This window comes from Pyxicephalus adspersus, chromosome Z, assembly GCF_032062135.1.
Source record: "Pyxicephalus adspersus chromosome Z, UCB_Pads_2.0, whole genome shotgun sequence".
NCBI classification, from domain to species: Eukaryota; Metazoa; Chordata; class Amphibia; order Anura; family Pyxicephalidae; genus Pyxicephalus; species Pyxicephalus adspersus.
In genome coordinates this window covers 79,818,427-79,836,059 of record NC_092871.1, presented here as the reverse complement: position 1 = coordinate 79,836,059, position 17,633 = coordinate 79,818,427, and the positions used below count along the sequence as shown (strand labels likewise).

Sequence of the window (17,633 nt, the reverse complement as noted above, 5' to 3'; positions counted from 1 at the left end):
CTCCACATTTAGATGCTTTAGTTGTTCATGCTGGCTATATAGATAGATAGATAAATAAATATACCGTGTTTCCCCGATGATAAGGCATCCCCATCAAATAAGCCATCCCCCAATTTTTGCTCAAACAATTAAAATAAAGCACCCCTCGCAAATAAGACATCTTCCGATACCTGATACTGTGTGCCTCTGTGTGACTCCTCGATGCTGGCTGCAGTGCAGAGTGAAACTGAAAGTAACTTCAAAGGACAAGCAAGCTGCTGATCCCTGCCCTAACAGAGTCTGTTACCTGGCGAGTCAGTGATCAGAAGGGGACAATCGATGGCACATGAGTGATTTTCAACAATAAATGTGTACTGTAGTCTTCTTCATGGAAAAATAAGACATCCCCCTGAAAATAAGACCTAGGGCATTTCAAAAAATATAAGACAGTGCCTTATTGTAGGGGAAACAGGGTAGATATAGACAATCGAATATCCGTCCGGCCATCGATAATCCGGATCCTTCAGTTTACCACATGAACAGCCCTTGCATTCTCATGGAGGAAGAAGTTGATTCTATTCAGCTGTAGATCTGTCAGTTCAGTTGCCAATACATTATATCTACAGGCAATTCAAATGCACGTGTACAAAGCAACAAAAAAAAAAAAAACTTGTTTGTATTGAAACATGGGGGAGCTTCCACTGCTAACTTGTTTTGATAGAACCAAGTTCAGGGTTGTTCAGTCTTGTAGAATAATGTTTTATAGTGCTGAAAAAAATTTCTTTTGTTGCTGTCCAAAGCTCAATCTTTACCCTGGATGATCAAAGCTCAATCTTTACCCTGGATGATCAATCCTTGGTATTTCCCAAAAGAGCACTACGACCTGTAGTGCAGAATAGAAAAGTGCGCTTCAGGTCTCTAGCTAGGGGATAAAGAGGGCCATGGTTTTTTCCAGCTTTGACATCTCTCCGGTCTCCTGCAGGAGATACAGCTTCCAACCTGGGCAGTGCTGTTGATGAGCTGATGAGGCACCAACCCACGCTAAAAACAGATGCCACCACCGCTATTATTAAGGTAAGTCTTATATTTATTTCTTGGTTGAGTAGGCATAAAAGGTTTTATCTGTGGTACATGAAAACATTGTTCCTTTAGTCTTTTGATTTAGCTTTTGTGTACATTTCTCTAGAAATAAGACTTTATAAAACAAGATGATTGTATACAAACAAACCCACCCTTTAATTCTGAGGGTTTAGAAATATTTTAATTGTAGACAAAAGCCTTGTAGGGGAAAGTTTTTTTTTTTTTTTTTTTATTTTTATTTTTTTTTAAACCAGAAATGTTTTTTTCTTAAATCATAGGTTTGTGTAATTTTGTAAGTATGCTTGATCTCTAGATTTCAGCTGTTAGGAACTGATACACCTTTTGTCAGAACTGTTGCTGAATGCCTAAACACACAATACATTTCTCTACATTTTTATTGTACGTATTTATATACCATGACAGAACTGATTTTAGGGGCAGAATCTTTTTTTCTTTTTTTTTTTTTAAACAAAGCATTGGGGAAATATGTTTAAGCGGAAGTAAACCCAAAACAAAAAAAAATCTCACTTCAACCCCGCAGATCAATCTATCTGTCGGAAAGTTTCTTCCATCGGATCCCACGTTGTCCCGGTATCTGTCTTCGACCTGGCGCAGAAATCCTCTCTTCCGTGTTCCTCTTCCTATGTCACCCGATCTCGCACTGCACAGGCCTGAGATCGGGTGAGGTAGATTGGGAAAAAACTTGTCGATCTCACTGCGATTGGGTGAGATTGGCAATTTTTTTTCCTTATTATTGAAAGGGCTTTTTTCCTTTGTAGAAGGAGCAGCCAAAAGCCCCCTGGGATGCGTGAAGTAGGTATCCTGGGAGGCTCTGCGCTCCCATTCATTCTTGATCGCCTAGGCGATTAAGAATTAAGGGGGCGGTGCTGCGCCCTCTCCCTCCCCTCTTCCCCCTCTCTTTTCAGGATAAGCTATAATGATTTCTGGTATGTTATCTGCTCTTTTTAGCTTTTGGAAGAAATATGCAATCTTGGTAGGGACCCAAGGTATATTTGTCAAAAGCCATCAATTCAAAAGGCTGATGGCACAACAGCTGCTCCTCCACCACGATCTAACCATGCAGCAGAGGAGGCTTCAAGTGAAGACGAAGAGGAGGAGGAGGTACAAGCTATGCAGAGCTTCAGCACCAACCAACAGAGCGATGTTGAGCAAAGTCAACAGTAAGTGTCTGTAAAACGGTGGCATTGGTTACCTAGGAGTGAGCATTTTATAACCTGAACCACTTTTAATATTTCTGGCAATACAAAGGTGTGGAATGTTAACATGACATTGTTAACTTTTTATTTCTTTTTGGGTTTGTTTTGTGAATTCATTAACCCTGTTACCAGTGTTATTGATGGCAAAAAACAACAACAACTATGAAGATTGCTTTGTGATTTCATGAAGCCTGGACCTGGGCATCTAGGCTTCATTGATCCCCGGGTGTAAAAGTTAACCAGATTTTCACATATTGTAAAGCCTATCCTGTTAAGGTTGAATGGAGTACTTTGTCAGGGATTTAACTTATGTCTCGGTATATATAATGTATGCATTTTATTCTTTAGTGTGTACATTGGATAAAAATAGAAAATTTACAAACAAAATGCATTGGCTTGGGCTTTTTTTTTAACATTGCAAAGAATGGGAAAAAATACAATGGAAATACATTGAAAAGTCTGCAAAACTGGCTGAGGACCAGGGGACAAAGGAGTTAAGGTCGCTTGGAGTAATGAGGTTTATATAAATTTAAATTACAAACTTTCAAAATGTAAAATATGGGAATAATACATTTTTCAAAAAGGAAAATGTTAGACCAAGCATTTTGCTGTATAAGTTTAACACATGGAACTATGTATTTTAAAATATGTAATTGTAGGAAGACTGCTATACCAATTGATAAAAGAACCTGTAAAAATGTATATGTTAGTTTATAGGATTAAAAATAAGTGGTTTTATTTCTCATTATATACCACCTTTTATTTTAATATTGTATTTTTATGCAGTTGACTTTACCATGGAGACTGATGTCCAAGTTTTCATTTGTCTGCCCATACCCCAGCAAAAGGGCTTGCAACTTTGGTTTCTATAACAACTATTAAATGTATCCCTAGTTCGTAAATGTTTAACATTCAATCATTTGTTCTTTGCCTCCATTCAGTTAAGATTGCTATTTTTAAATAGTTTTTTTTTTTTTTTTTTTAGCGTGGTAGGAACTGAAGAAAGAATTCCTATTCCCCTTATGGACTATATCCTGAATGTGGTGAGTTTCATCACTTGATACCTATCCCAATACTTTATTACATTTTGTGTTCTCATTGCTAAAGTTTGTATGTATACGCAGCATAGCATTACGATAAACTCAAGGCAAACATAAATTTAAAAAACCTATAAATATTTGTATATTTTGTGTACTTGAAGATCAGCTTGGAGTCAGCAAACTGACAATGCTACTAAATTTACGGCTACAATGTTTTCAGCCTGCCACAGGAAGGGTTACTGTCATTTAGACATTTGCTTTAGCAACAGACGCAATAATGAAAATATAGAAATTGCTATTTCAGGCCTCCTTTGTATTTGCCAGTTTTTTTCCGAGCCCCAATAATTCTGAATCCTGGACTTCAGACAGACATGCTACTAGTAGAGTCTGAGTAAGATTAAAGCTTCTGATTTGCGTACTTACCCCATGACTACTACATAGACAATATTAAGACAGTTGGATCAGCACAAAAGCCAGGTAAGGAGATGTGCTAAAAACATCTCTAAATAAAAATAACTACCAGGTGTAATATACGGGGACTCACTACCTCTACTACATTACTATGATGGAAAGTTTCACTGGTCAATAGATTTATGCAGAAGTTGGGACGAGGAGTGCAAGATTTTGTCTGCAACAATTGCTCAGCATTAATACCATTGTAGCATAGCTCAGAACACCTTGAGGCCTGTGCAGGTAATTTTCCTCTTAAAACCCCTATGTGAGGGTGCCTAAACATTCCTTCACCTACAACTTCAGATTTGCAGTGTGGGATCTAAGGCACAACGACTGACTGCTTGTCTCAGGAGGTTGAATATTCTGGTGCTAACGCCATTGCATTGCTCACACATCTACTTGCTGGGAGCTTTAACATGAGAAAACAAAGCACTGTTTACCAGTTCTGCACAGTTTCAATGCAAGTCAGTAATGGGGGTCGAATGGCAAAAATCAGCTGCCGAGATACCACAGGCAATGCTGGTGACCAGTAATTTTCATTTTGCCTTACTTATTGACACATCTTGCAGAGTTCAGTGTCTCTAAAATAAAAAATAAAAAAAATTTCTGGTATGTCGGTTACCTCAGAGTATAGTATATTTAGCTATGACTGTTTCCTGTTCGGCTTCTATTTTAGGTGCACACTGCTGCATAATTTTAAGATAACACCTATAGCCCTTTTGCATTCTCTTTTTTACTAATGATTTCTTTCCTTACAGATGAAATTTGTCGAATCCATACTGAGCAACAACACAACAGATGATCATTGTCAGGAGTTTGTGAGTCAAAAAGGACTTCTCCCACTGGTCACTATTCTGGGCCTTCCTAATTTACCTATTGACTTCCCCACATCTGCAGCTTGCCAGGCTGTGGCTGGTGTATGCAAATCTATTTTGGTAAGTTTTGAAAAGTCTGTAATTTGAAAATGGTAAAGCCATTGCCTCTCAATTTTCCTAAAATTTCCCAATTTTCTTAAGTAGGGGGGGGGGGGCTTACAGCAGAGTGTTTTATGTTAAACTGGCACCTGTGTGTAAAATGGCTTTTATATTTATTTTTAGACAAATTACCTTTTTATTTTTCTCTCTTTTAGACTTTGTCCCATGAACCCAAAGTTCTCCAGGAAGGACTGCTTCAGCTGGACTCTATTCTTTCCTCCCTGGATCCTCTACATCGGCCAATTGAGGCACCTGGTGGATCTGTGCTGTTACGAGAGTTAGCCTGTGCAGGAAATGTTGCAGATGCTACACTGTCTGCCCAAGCAACGCCATTGCTTCACGCCCTTACAGCTGCCCATGCTTACATTATGATGTTTGTCCACACTTGCAGAGTTGGGCAGGTAAGAGGACTAGGCCACAAATAGCCCTTTGGCTCTCTGTCAAGTAGTCAAGTATGTGTGTTGATTTGGCCTTTAAAGCCCATTATCTGGTTAGCTAACCAAAAATTTGTTTGCAGTATGTGTGCTTTGTTAGACTGCTAAGGCACAGAGCACACAGTCAAAAAAAAAAAAAAAAAAAAACTTAGGTCTCCGCAAGCTAATGAGGATAGTTTTTGGACGGGACACAAACCCTAGGTAAGAATTAAAATGTTTTATACATCTTTTGCTGCTGGGTTTAAATCTGGACTTAGTTCAGATTTACCAAACTTAATTTTGAGCATATTTACCTAAATCAACACTGACAAAGTTTCAATTATAGCAAATTTACCTATCATAGAGTACCCCCTTCAACACTGCAATGTCAGTGTTGCTCCTAAATATATTTTAAGTCTAACGTCTAAGTATTTTAGGTATGCAGCTAGGACAAACACCTTGTCCCCCAATAAGCTATTGTTAGACCCCGGTTTTTGTGTATAAAAGCAATGTGCCATGCCTAATTTGACTTCCTTAGATCTATGTTTAATCTGTGAGTCTGTGCGCAACACTTTGTGAATGAATGTGGCATTTAATATCTATGTAGCTTGATAAAAACAACATTTTGTATTTAATTGGTAAATAAAACAATATAAAACCATGCCTTTTCTTAACTTTTTTTGTTCTCAATTGTTAGAGTGAAATCCGTGCCATCTCCGTGAACCAATGGGGGTCTCAATTGGGATTGAATGTTTTGAACAAACTCAGCCAGCTGTACTGCTCTTTGGTGTGGGAAAGCACTGTCTTACTGTCTCTCTGCACACCTAACAGGTAATGCTAATGGGTTGGAATGTATTTCATAAGTATGACTATAAACCAGCTTCTTTGAGTTACTTTTTTTTTTTTCTTGCGTCATTCACCTAAACAATTTACCACAGCCTTTTTTTTTTTTTTTTAATGTAAATAACATTTTTTTTTTTATTTTTTTTTTTTATGCCAGCTTGCCCCCTGGATGTGAGTTTGGTCAGGCAGACATGCTAAAACTTGCACCCAAAGAAGAGAAGACTACCCCACTGCCCCAAGGAGCCAAGAGAGCAGGTACAGCTTTCACTTTGCACACAACGGGGAAGTTGTCTTTACATTTATGCTTGGTGAATAACTTAAAGCAGGACATATATTGGAGGTCTCCTTTTGTCCCTTCATAAAAGTACTGAGAAAGTGTTTTAGTTTCTATCATAGTTTATGCATACAGTGGAAATATAACAGCAAGGATAACTATCATTTTTTTTTTTTTTTTTTCAATTTTAGAAGGGGAAATTGAAAGCTCAGCTGCCAGTGAAGAGACCACTGGACTTCTAGAAGGCATTGGACTGGATGGTGATACCCTGGCCCCAATGGAAACTGATGAACCAAGCACTTCTGACCCTAAGGGCAAGCCAAAGATCACCCCTGCGATGGCTGCCCGCATTAAACAAATCAAGCCGTTATTGTCCGGTAAGAGAATTATGTGACAGTGAAAGTTTGCCTCTTTAAGCTTAAATTTCCCTTGATTACTAAAATTATCTTTTTTTTAATTTAAGCTTCCTCAAGACTAGGTCGTGCTTTAGCTGAGCTCTTTGGACTCCTGGTTAAGCTATGTGTCGGTTCTCCTGTCCGGCAAAGAAGAAGTCACCATGCAGCAAGCGCCACTACAGCGCCCACTCCTGCTGCTCGTTCCACTGCATCCTCTCTCACCAAACTGCTTACCAAAGGCCTTTCCTGGCAGCCTCCTCCATATACTCCTACGCCTAGGTTCAGGTGAGTGAAGCATATAAATTCTCTCTAATACACTGCTAATACCGAGGAAGTTTCTCGGAAATCTAGAAAAGTTGCAAGAACAAGTCCACTTGAATATAACCAGGTATATATTTTAGTAAATATATTGCCTGCTTGAGAGATCTTAAGAGCAAATTTTTCTCTTCTGCAATGTTGTGTAACCTTTTTTTTTTTCTTTATCTGTCAGAAATTTTATGTAATTAGGCTCAGATACTGTTGGTGGTACACACTACGTATAGGGTAGTAATTCACCTAAAGGTTCAGCTGCTCCAGCTATTTAATTGGTTTGTGGCTATTTCCGCTGTAGCTTAATCCCACGTGGTTTTTTTTTTTTTAATTACAATGACAGCTATGCTTTTTTACAAAGAATTGCTCAGCAATGCAAACCGCCACGGTTTTCCAATGTCTTGTTTTCTGTGTTTTTGTGTTTAGGTTAACTTTCTTCATATGCTCTGTGGGCTTCACATCTCCCATGTTGTTTGATGAGCGTAAATATCCTTATCATTTGATGCTGCAGAAATTTTTGTGTTCGGGTGGGCACAATGCGCTGTTTGAGTAAGTTAACATTTTTCTTGCATTTCCTTGTGTCTAAGCAAGTTTATCAGAAGTCTGGTAGAACAAAATTTAGGTCAGGAGACTGTTTTAGGTCAGAAATAAAAGGAGTTTGTCTATATTTGATGTATTCACTCATTTGGTTAGCCAGAATCTTGTCCGTACCAGAAACTTTTACTTCTGTATTTAATAAACATATCTTATTTTTAGATTTATTTTGGAGAGGTTTAGTTTTCCACTTATCCCTTTTAGCACCTAATATAGATTGCTAGCAGATTTAGAAAAATACAATAGTTTTTTTAGTGTTTTGAAAAATTGTACATCCCCAGACATTTAGGCCCAATACAGATGTCAGAAATGCATCAATACCACTGGAAAAATACCTTCATACAATTATTCTGGTGATAGACAAATGAGCAAGGGCTTTGCACACAGCGCCATTCTGTTCTCTAGAAAGAGGATGATGGAAGACAAACAAGTGTCACCCACTCTGTGCTGTTCCATAGGAAAGCACAGCCAATTTTTTCCCGATCAGTCATTCATCAGTCCAATTTTTGTCTGACTTGTATACTTAGCTTTACTCCAAAACAAAGTCAATACATTTAATTGATTAAAATATTCCATAAGTGCATGTGATTTTTTTTTTTTAGGATTTTATTACACTTTCAATTTCAAAGTTGAAAGTGGGATAATATATATATATATATATATATATATTTTTGTTAGTAGTCTTTAGCATGTGAATGACACATTTGTATTATACTTTATAGGTTTTAATAGTTTACCATTTCTGTTACATCTCATTTTAGAACTTTTAATTGGGCCCTTTCTATGGGTGGAAGAGTGCCAGTGTCCGAAGGTTTGGAGCACCCTGACCTGCCAGATGGTACTGGGGAATTTTTGGATGCCTGGCTCATGTTGGTGGAAAAGATGGTGAATCCTACCACCGTTTTGGAGTCACCACACTCTCTACCTCCCACCAAGCTGCCTGGAGGACAGAACTTTCCTCAGTTTAGTGCCTTGCGATTCTTGGTTGTTACTCAGAAGGTATTTTCTTCTTTTTATATCTATACAAAATTCATGTGGGTTTCATATCTTTCAATGTTAGGCAGATATAAATGACAAATGAATATATTAATGCAATAAAAATGAAGCTATATACATTCATGTGTTCAGTTTATTTTTTAAGAGAGTAAAGAAAGAGTAAAGAGGTATTTAAACTAGCCTTCACTTAGTGCTAAAGATGCAGGCAGTGTGGAGCAATTTATCACATGGTTAGTGAGAAGTACTGTAATCTAGTTTTGGTAGTTTTCTCAGCAGCTGTAGCTCATCATGGTCCCCCTCTCAACAGTAATCTCAAAAATAAGCGGCTGATGTGTCAATACATTGAAATGCTGCCAAGTCATTTTGAAGCTGGTCCAATTATAACTTAAATACAGGACCTCCGTTATAAACTTTGTACTTGTAACTGGACCAAAAATAAGGAGAATGTTTGTTTTATCCTAAAGCTTAATAGGGGGTGTTCATTTCCTCACCCCAACTCTTTAGGTAGCCGGTGGTGTTTTTTTTGCTATTTGCACTCTCTCCCCTAGGTTGTAGGCATACTTTATAATACATACTGCTAGTCGTGCATTGTGCTGCGAGCTGCCACCAATTGGGTAAGGAAAGAGACGTTGCTTTAAGGAGCTGGTCCTGCAGTTGCTATGGAAGCATGTGGGACCCACCATTGTGAAAAGCGGGACCCACTGCAAGAGTAATGTTTCTGTAGCCTACCACAGTTAAACAGATGTGACTTGTCCAGCATTATTCATTAATCGATTTTCTTTGGATAAATCTATAAATATTAATCAATTTTTAAATTTCCTTTTAAAGGCAGCCTTTACTTGTATAAAGAACTTGTGGAACCGGAAGCCGTTAAAAGTATATGGAGGTCGAATGGCTGAATCTATGCTGGCCATCTTATGCCATATACTCCGTGGCGAGCCAGTTATTAGAGAACGTTTGAGCAAAGAAAGGGAAGGCAGTCGGGAAGAAGAGGTAGCACAGCAGGATGAGAGTGGAGCAAGAAGAGAGCCACAAGTGAACCAACAGCAGCTACAGCAGGCGAGTTTTCATTTACCCTTGTCTATAAGCTAGAGCTTAATTATTTTACTTTTGGTATTTTGTAGTCCACTAATAAACTATATCATGAGCATTTTTAAAAAGAATTTGGCTGTCCAAATGGCAACCATCAGGATCCGGGTTTCAGCCTATATAAAGTGGCAGCACGGTGCAGTGTTTTTAAAAGTTCTGCGCTTATGTTCAACCCGTATAGTAATGACACCTGCCCTTAGAGCAGAGAGATTTCCTACCTGGCTGGCTTTGTGTACAGAAGTCATGTTTCTGATTACATACAAGTGTAGTGACACCAGTACACTATTTCGAGATGCTTACCTCGTGCACAGAAAGTATACAATCTGTGCATTCTTTTTCCACACAAAGTTTGAACAACTTTCTTTATTAAGTTTGCCTTCCTCGTGGCAGACGGCCAGGTGAGAGCCTCAATTTGGGGGGGGCTTTCTAATATACCAATTAGTTTAGTAAATATTGATGCAGAAGACTAGTCTAAAGCATTTTACTATAAACAGTTGTAAGTAAAATCATATGGCTACTTGAGCTGACCTGAACACTCCCCAGAAACCCTTCCATGGCAGTTTGTGTGTTGAGAGGACAAGTGCAGCAGTACAGAGCTGAACGCTGAGCTTCCTGGGGTCTTCGTGGAAGGGGGTTGTGCTGTTATATGCATTACGATCGCTATGACAAAATAGTTTTGATGTAAACTGCTTGATTTAAATGCAGCCTTCGACTTGTGGATACCCATGTGCCCTTAAGTTGGGCCAGTAAAACATCTGCCACCATCATGTGGTGCTGCAAAAGGTGAAAGCTGTATAAATGGCTTCACAGCCTAGTTGGCTTCTAACGTCTCCATCCATGAAGGCGTCACACACATTTGACTGGTTAAGGCTTTACCTATTAAACAATGTTAACCCCCCCCTTTTTTTCCCCCCCCATACAGCTTATGGACATGGGTTTTACACGAGAACATGCAATGGAAGCTCTTCTCAACACAAGCACTATGGAGCAAGCCACGGAATATCTGCTTACTCATCCACCTCCTCTTATTGGAGGAGTTGTACGGGTAAGTGTGGCCCTCTTTGTGCCACTTTAGCCTTTTGGGTTTTCATCGTCTGCTTCAGATTTGCTTCCCTTCTGTTCCCTCATCACATCTCATGTTTCCCTGTCCTTCATTCCAGCCCCTTTCTACCGCAGGCTTTTCCGTGCCACTCTGCTCAGAGCAGACCTTTAGGCATCCGCATGTGACAGAGCAGTCTTATGTTAGATAGGTGAGGAACCAAAACCACAGAACTTCTTTCAAACATCACTGACTAATATTGTCAGGGTTGACTCTGTAGCTAGAGAGGTGAACCATTCCCCTCCCTTTTTACAGTAAAATGGGTTCCCTTGGCTAAGCTGTAGCAGCTCCCTTTCTCACCTTTTTGCTCCAATCTTCCCAAACCCATTGGATTCTTAATGTCTTTCCTATTGCCTGTACATCCTTACTCTCATGCCCTGACCTCCCCATTCTGCAGAGCAGCCCAACTGACATGGGGTATCTGTTGTTGCTCTGCAGGACTTGAGTATGTCAGAGGAAGATCAGATGCTGAGAGCCATTGCCATGTCGTTGGGACAAGATATCCCTATGGAACAGAGGGCAGAGCTGCCCGAGGTACAGTACAAGATCAGCTGTGGGTTTAATGGGGCAAATGGAGCTTTCCAACAAGTCTTGAGAAGTGAACAGGGTGTAAAGGGCACTGGCTTTTGTGCCTGCGCTAGAAAAGGTAGAGCTCTTCCTTCTCCCATCCACCTGACCAATGTTCCTTCCCCTTTTTCTCCCCATCCACTGTATCCCTGATTCTTCCCCTGCACACAGTCCCCTCCTTTTCACCACTGGTGAAATGACACAAGATGATAGAGGTAACTTCAGTATAAAGCGTTGATGTTCGTTGTGTTAGTCACTATTACAGGTAGCCAAAAATTCATAAATAAAAACTTAAAAATTATATTTTATGGGATAGGGCACTGTGTTGTAGCCATTAGATTGAGGCGGGTTGGTGAGGTTGGTCTGTGTATCAACTTGTTTGTACTATTATTTTAGAGCCCTTATTTCTACCATTCTTTAGGAAACTGCACGCAGAAAAGAGGAAGAAGAACGAAAAGCCCGCGAGAAACAAGAGGAAGAGGAGGCAAAGTGCCTAGAAAAATTCCAAGATGCAGAACCCTTGGAGCAAGATGAACTGCATGGTTTTACAGACACCATGCTCCCCGGCTGCTTTCATCTGCTGGATGAGTTGCCAGATACAGTTTACCGTGTTTGTGATCTTATTATGACAGCCATAAAGCGTAATGGAGCTGACTATAGAGATATGATTCTAAAGCAAGTGGTCAACCAGGTCAGACTAGCATCCTTTTCTCAAAATTATACATAATATAATTTTTCTTAACTTAAAATAGTGATTTATTGTCTTTGTAGGTCTGGGAAGCGGCTGATGTGCTAATTAAAGCTGCTCTTCCTCTTACAACCAGCGATAATAAAACGGTGTCGGAGTGGATTAGTCAGATGGCAACTCTTCCTCAGGCATCCAACCTTGCTACTCGCATTCTACTACTGACGCTTCTCTTTGAGGTATTGGTACGTTTGTAAATGTTGTCCTAATGACATATTGTTCAGCTAATATGTAGAGATAACAAAATATGTATGTTGCAATTTTCCTGGTGCTGCCAGCTTGCCTTATAATGCTGGTTATAATTTTGGCTCTGGTTTCCACGTAACAAGTTTGGTTGTGTCCAAGTAAAAGAATTGTTTACCTTAAACTTACTTATAGTTGATTTACTCAACTTTATTTGGCATGTGTTTATAAGTAACATGGCTTTTAATTTTTATTTTTATATAAAATATCCTGGCCATTCCTACCTCGAATACCATGATTTGAGTTTCTTACTGCACTTAGGAAGCATATAATGACTGATTTATACTGATGTTTTAATTGTACTTTACTAAAAGGTTGTGGCAAAATAAACCCTTTTATTTTCTGCTCTTCTTTAATTTGTACAACAATCTATATACAATTTTTTGCCATATAAACATCACTTTCTATTGGTTTAACTAGGAGCTGAAGCTCCCATGTGCCAGAGTAGTGGAAACCAGCGGGATACTTAATGTTTTGATTAAACTGCTAGAAGTGGTTCAACCGTGTCTGCAAGCAGCTAAGGAGCAAAAGGAGGTTCACACACCCAAGTAAGTCTCTTCTTTGCACAATTTTGTAAAAGCTTTGCATCTCTGAAACGTTGTGATAACTGTCATCATGGTTTTTCCTGACAGATGGATAACTCCTGTCCTACTGCTGATAGACTTCTATGAAAAGACCTCCATTGCATCTAAGCGCAGAGTTCAAATGAACAGGGTAACTTTAAAATATTGTGACTAGTTGGATGTGATTTGACCATACTTATTTGTTCTATTGACAGTCTAATGCAGCCTTGCTTGACTATTTTAAAATAGGCAAGCCCTTTAAATAACTTTCAGGTTTTCAGGGAACCCCTGGTATAAGAGATATATACAATGCTCACAGTACATTAACATAATGGTCAGTGGAATGAAATCTTGCATTGCTGGCCAATGGAAAGAATGTCACCATTACAAATAGCCAGAAATATCATTGGTGTCCCTTGATCTGACCTGAGACAAACTGCTTATTGCTAACCCCTTCCCCCAACAACCTCTGAAAGAACCCTATGGTTCCACTAAACCCTGGTTGAGAAACACTGGTCTAGTGCTTCAGTCTGTTTTTAGTGACCAAACATATATGTTGTGGCTTCTTTTGTTTTGGTGTTGATTTCCATGTTTAGGCTAAAAAACAACTTTACATATTTGCCTTCATTTTTTTCAGTTAGCAGAAATACAACCCTGATGTTATTATATTCTTATTTTCAGTTTCTGCAATCAAATGGTAACAACTGGCGCTGGTTTGATGACAGATCAGGGCGTTGGTGTAGCTATAGTGCTAGTAACAACAGCACCATCGATACAGCATGGAAAGCTGGGGAGACCTGTGTGCGTTTCACAGCTGGTCGTCGGAGATATACTGTACAATTCACCACTATGGTTCAGGTAGTGTTCAAAATATACTGATTTGTTTATCTTCATATATTTTGGGTTACCTTTACGTATTTTTTTTATTGTTGAACTAATTATAATAACTATATTATCCTAATGATGAAGTGTGTTGATTTTCATAAGCAAGATTTTTTTAAAAAGTGTATATTTAGGTCAAAAACTGTTCACCTAGTTGTTGAAATAGAAAAAGGAGAGGTTCAATGCTATATGTGTACAAAAGTTTCCATGTTTTAATGTCAATGGACATTGAATCCCCAAAAGTGTTGCTAGCCATCAATCCCTATATCTCATTCCCTGTAAGTACTAGCTAGCACGCTGCCTACATGATTACCACTGCTTTAAGTGTATGAGCAGTACAGAATTATTATTTTTCATTCTTGGGAAGCTGCATTATATGAACACTTTTAAAGTGAGGGAATTCTTTTCATGAGCTGTAACTATGGAACACTTTATTGTGTCTTCATGATGTAAATTAACACCTGTAAATTGTATTTTTTTTCTCAGGTAAATGAAGAAACTGGAAATAGGCGGCCTGTGATGCTCACTCTGCTGCGTGTTCCACGCCTAATCAAAGGTGGCAAGAATGGCAATGGACAAGAACTAGAGAAGACCTTGGAGGAAGGCAAAGAGTTGGAAACTAAGCAAAAGGAAGAGAAAGTGGCTGGTATGTGCTAGTAGCAAATTTAGTTGTTCTATAAATCTTCAATGCTAAGATGTTATATACAGGCCAGTCAATGTGCAAAATAAAGGGAATGTGCACCTATTACACTCTCATTACATTATGAAGCTATAGCCTAAACGTTACATATTTTTTTTTATTTATGTTGTCTTTTTAGTAATTAGCGTATTCTGTTTTAAGGGCAATTATCTGTTTTAAATTGTCCTGTATCATAAACCCTTTTTTTTTTTCCAACTAGATGTAACTCCTGCTCCAGAGAGTGTTTCTCCTGAAAAAGAGTCCCCCACTGAAGAGCTCAAAATTGGAGACATAGTTATTCAAGGCCTGACAGAGGAGATGGTCACTGTTCTCATCAGGTCATGTGTTAGCATGCTTGGTGTTCCTGTGGATCCTGACACCTTACATGCTACTCTTCGGCTGTGTCTGCGGCTCACCCGTGACCATAAATATGCCATGATGTTTGCTGAGCTGAAGAGCACACGCATGATTCTGAGCTTGACTCAGAGCTCTGGCTTTAATGGCTTCACTCCTTTAGTTACCCTCCTTTTCAGGCATATCATAGAGGATCCATTCACATTACAGCATACCATGGAGAAGGTAAATGTTTAATTTACATCTCTTAACAGCAGCGATTTAGTTTGTTTAAAATCTAGTGTCCGTGCAAATTTTTTTTACATTAGTTTATTGGACTGGAGGGAGCACAGCATACCTTTGGTCAAGGTTCCACCTGTGTTGAGTTTAGAAACTTGGCTAATGCAAAAGAGCACAGAATTTTTTCTTGCTTAACTATACCTGGCTTGCTAGTTTTTGGGGTTTTTTTTTGTAATAGTAAATTAATTGCATATCATATTTTGGTTTAAACTTTTAAGACTTTGGAAACTTCAAGTAAGTTCAAGTAGGGTACCTTCTCTTGTGAGACTATACCTAGGCTGCTAACAATTTTCTTCTAATTGTACACTAAGCCACAGCCAATGGAGGGAATCCCACCTACAGAAAGATGATCATAATATGAATGTTAATTGAATGGGCTACCCCACATCTAGAATGTTGAGAGCTATTTCTAGCTCAATGCATTGGTGGCATGCAAAAGGACTATGTTCTCATTAAAAGGGAATGCAGAGACTAATTTATCAAAACAGGAGAGGGCTTCAAATTTTAAATTCCAAATTAGTTTAATTAGAACAACCAAGGGAGTTCATGGGTAACCCTTTGCATAATAGTTGTAAAAGACCTATTATGTGAGGGCATTGTCAGGCACTGTCAGGCGCAAATGGGGTAAAAAAAACAATGCTTCTGGTATGGAAAATGTTGGATACTGGTCTTCTGTCTCATTATTTATCCTTATGATTTATGTAAGTCAGGTGTAGTGGAGGAGAGAAAGATAAATGGCTTTCCCATGTGCAAGAAAATTCATCTATTAAATAGTAAGGTGCAACGTTGTGCTTGGTTTTTGTCTAGTGGACCAAAGGAATGGTTTGGCCACAAAATTGCACCTGCAACATGCTACCTTGCAGAAACTAGTAGTATTATATGACTCTGGCAATGAATCCTTGGGCTTAAAAGTGTGGTGTGGCCCTTCCTTTAGCCAATAATGAATACTCCTAATATTCGGTAAATGGGGTTTTTAAGCAAAATAAAGGTGCAAAAAAAAAAAACCTCTACATTGGTTATGCTCAATGATTTAGCCCCCTAGGTGTATCTCACAAGGGGAGGAGCAATATTTGGTGTTTGTTTAACCTTTTAAAGATTGAGCATATGCCAGGGGTATACAGGGTCAATATGTAAACAGAAACCTTTCTATTTAGTTTAAATTCATGATTTCTTTACCTAATTACTGCAGCACTGTGGCTTCTGGGGCAAAATACTATAGACTTTTTTGTTTATTTGTACTTGAAAAATACTTTAGCATCAAAAGGGTAGATGGTACCATGGTAAATTAATGTACTAAAGAAAAAAAAAAAAAGGTAAAGGCTGATATTCCTACTTTAGCGAGCTGGTTACCCGATTGCTGTTCTAAATCAGCTTGGGTATTCTGCAAGATTTTTTTAAAAATGATTTAGACTTTTCTTGCACACTTCTGTTTGAGTCCTCCATGCTCTGCTGTTGGCAGTGGAGCATGCCCATACATCCAAACAGTCATACTTTTTTTTTCTTTTTGATGTACATTTTGCATGACCTGGCACTATTTAAAGTACTCACCTACTTTTGTATGTGCTAACATGTAAATAAGCCTGATATGATGTATATGATAGTAAACAATGTTGCACTAAAGCAAATCTAAAAATGTTGCTTTTATGTTTTAAGGTTGTTCGATCTGCAGCTACCAGTGGTGCCGGTAGCACTACATCCGGTGTTGTGTCTGGAAGCCTGGGTTCCCGGGAGATTAACTACATTCTCAGAGTTCTCGGTCCTGCAGCCTGTCGAAACCCAGACATCTTTACAGAGGTTGCAAACAACTGCATTCGGATAGCTCTTCCAGCTCCACGAGGTTCAGGAACTGGTAAGTACTTTTTTTTTTTTTGGTTTATTTTTATTCACTCATTTGAGGATACTGTGACTTGTAAGAGATTTGATTGTAATAGAACAATTCTCTACTATATTTAACTGTTGTTGATCGGTTTCAGGTTACCAAAATTTGCCTCTTTTAAAAAATATAAAACCACAGTTGCTGACCTCTTTCTGATACTTGTTTTTTGCTAATTCTAACACTTAGTTACTAAGTTGCTAATTAGTTACTTAGTTGCTAATTAGTTACTTAGTTGCTAATTAGTTACTTAGTTGCTAATTCTAACACTTAGTTACTTTGGATCACTTGCCCAGACTAAAGTATTACTGTACTTGAACTTTTAATGGAAAAAGGTAGTGATGTATATTTTGAAATGATGAGCTGTGTTTTCATGCATAAAAATATTTGAAATGCATGTGGTTACCTAGTTATCCAAAGGCTAAAAAACAGGCTGTTGGCCATCAAGATAAGAATTTCTGAAGCTTTTATACTATAAGCAAAGCAACTTTTATCCCCCATGCAACTGTTGCCATTTTGCCACGTAGGCAAGGAAGGGATGATTATGGTGAGCCAGTTGATTTCCTCGCATCTTAATATTTATCTTTTAACCTTTTACAAATTACTGAGAATATTGGCCACAAAGAAACCCCCTAGTCCTTTTAAAAGTTCTAAAAGAGTTTAGCTTTTTTGGTCTGTTTTAAAATGTAATGC

At 38.5% G+C, this 17,633-nt stretch overlaps 1 protein-coding gene across 5 annotated transcripts in view; it reads left to right on the top strand.

The window, feature by feature from the left end:
* Nucleotides 1–17,633, top strand: part of HUWE1 (HECT, UBA and WWE domain containing E3 ubiquitin protein ligase 1) — an 87,110-nt gene that overhangs the window by 33,821 nt on the left and 35,656 nt on the right. For 2 of the 5 annotated variants that reach the window (XM_072429807.1, XM_072429804.1), the window contains exons 22-43: nucleotides 962–1,053; nucleotides 2,029–2,240; nucleotides 3,262–3,319; nucleotides 4,528–4,704; nucleotides 4,899–5,144; nucleotides 5,854–5,987; nucleotides 6,157–6,254; nucleotides 6,465–6,650; nucleotides 6,737–6,953; nucleotides 7,404–7,526; nucleotides 8,333–8,570; nucleotides 9,396–9,626; nucleotides 10,579–10,701; nucleotides 11,194–11,289; nucleotides 11,744–12,013; nucleotides 12,094–12,246; nucleotides 12,731–12,858; nucleotides 12,943–13,024; nucleotides 13,555–13,731; nucleotides 14,242–14,401; nucleotides 14,655–15,013; nucleotides 16,721–16,916. In XM_072429807.1, coding sequence (XP_072285908.1) covers nucleotides 962–1,053; nucleotides 2,029–2,240; nucleotides 3,262–3,319; nucleotides 4,528–4,704; nucleotides 4,899–5,144; nucleotides 5,854–5,987; nucleotides 6,157–6,254; nucleotides 6,465–6,650; nucleotides 6,737–6,953; nucleotides 7,404–7,526; nucleotides 8,333–8,570; nucleotides 9,396–9,626; nucleotides 10,579–10,701; nucleotides 11,194–11,289; nucleotides 11,744–12,013; nucleotides 12,094–12,246; nucleotides 12,731–12,858; nucleotides 12,943–13,024; nucleotides 13,555–13,731; nucleotides 14,242–14,401; nucleotides 14,655–15,013; nucleotides 16,721–16,916 — 3,756 coding nt within the window. Of the gene's footprint in view, nucleotides 1–961; nucleotides 1,054–2,028; nucleotides 2,241–3,261; nucleotides 3,320–4,527; nucleotides 4,705–4,898; nucleotides 5,145–5,853; nucleotides 5,988–6,156; nucleotides 6,255–6,464; nucleotides 6,651–6,736; nucleotides 6,954–7,403; nucleotides 7,527–8,332; nucleotides 8,571–9,395; nucleotides 9,627–10,578; nucleotides 10,702–11,193; nucleotides 11,290–11,743; nucleotides 12,014–12,093; nucleotides 12,253–12,730; nucleotides 12,859–12,942; nucleotides 13,025–13,554; nucleotides 13,732–14,241; nucleotides 14,402–14,654; nucleotides 15,014–16,720; nucleotides 16,917–17,633 lie in introns of all 5 variants that reach the window. The other 3 variants (XM_072429805.1, XM_072429803.1, XM_072429806.1) reach the window with 2 other exon arrangements.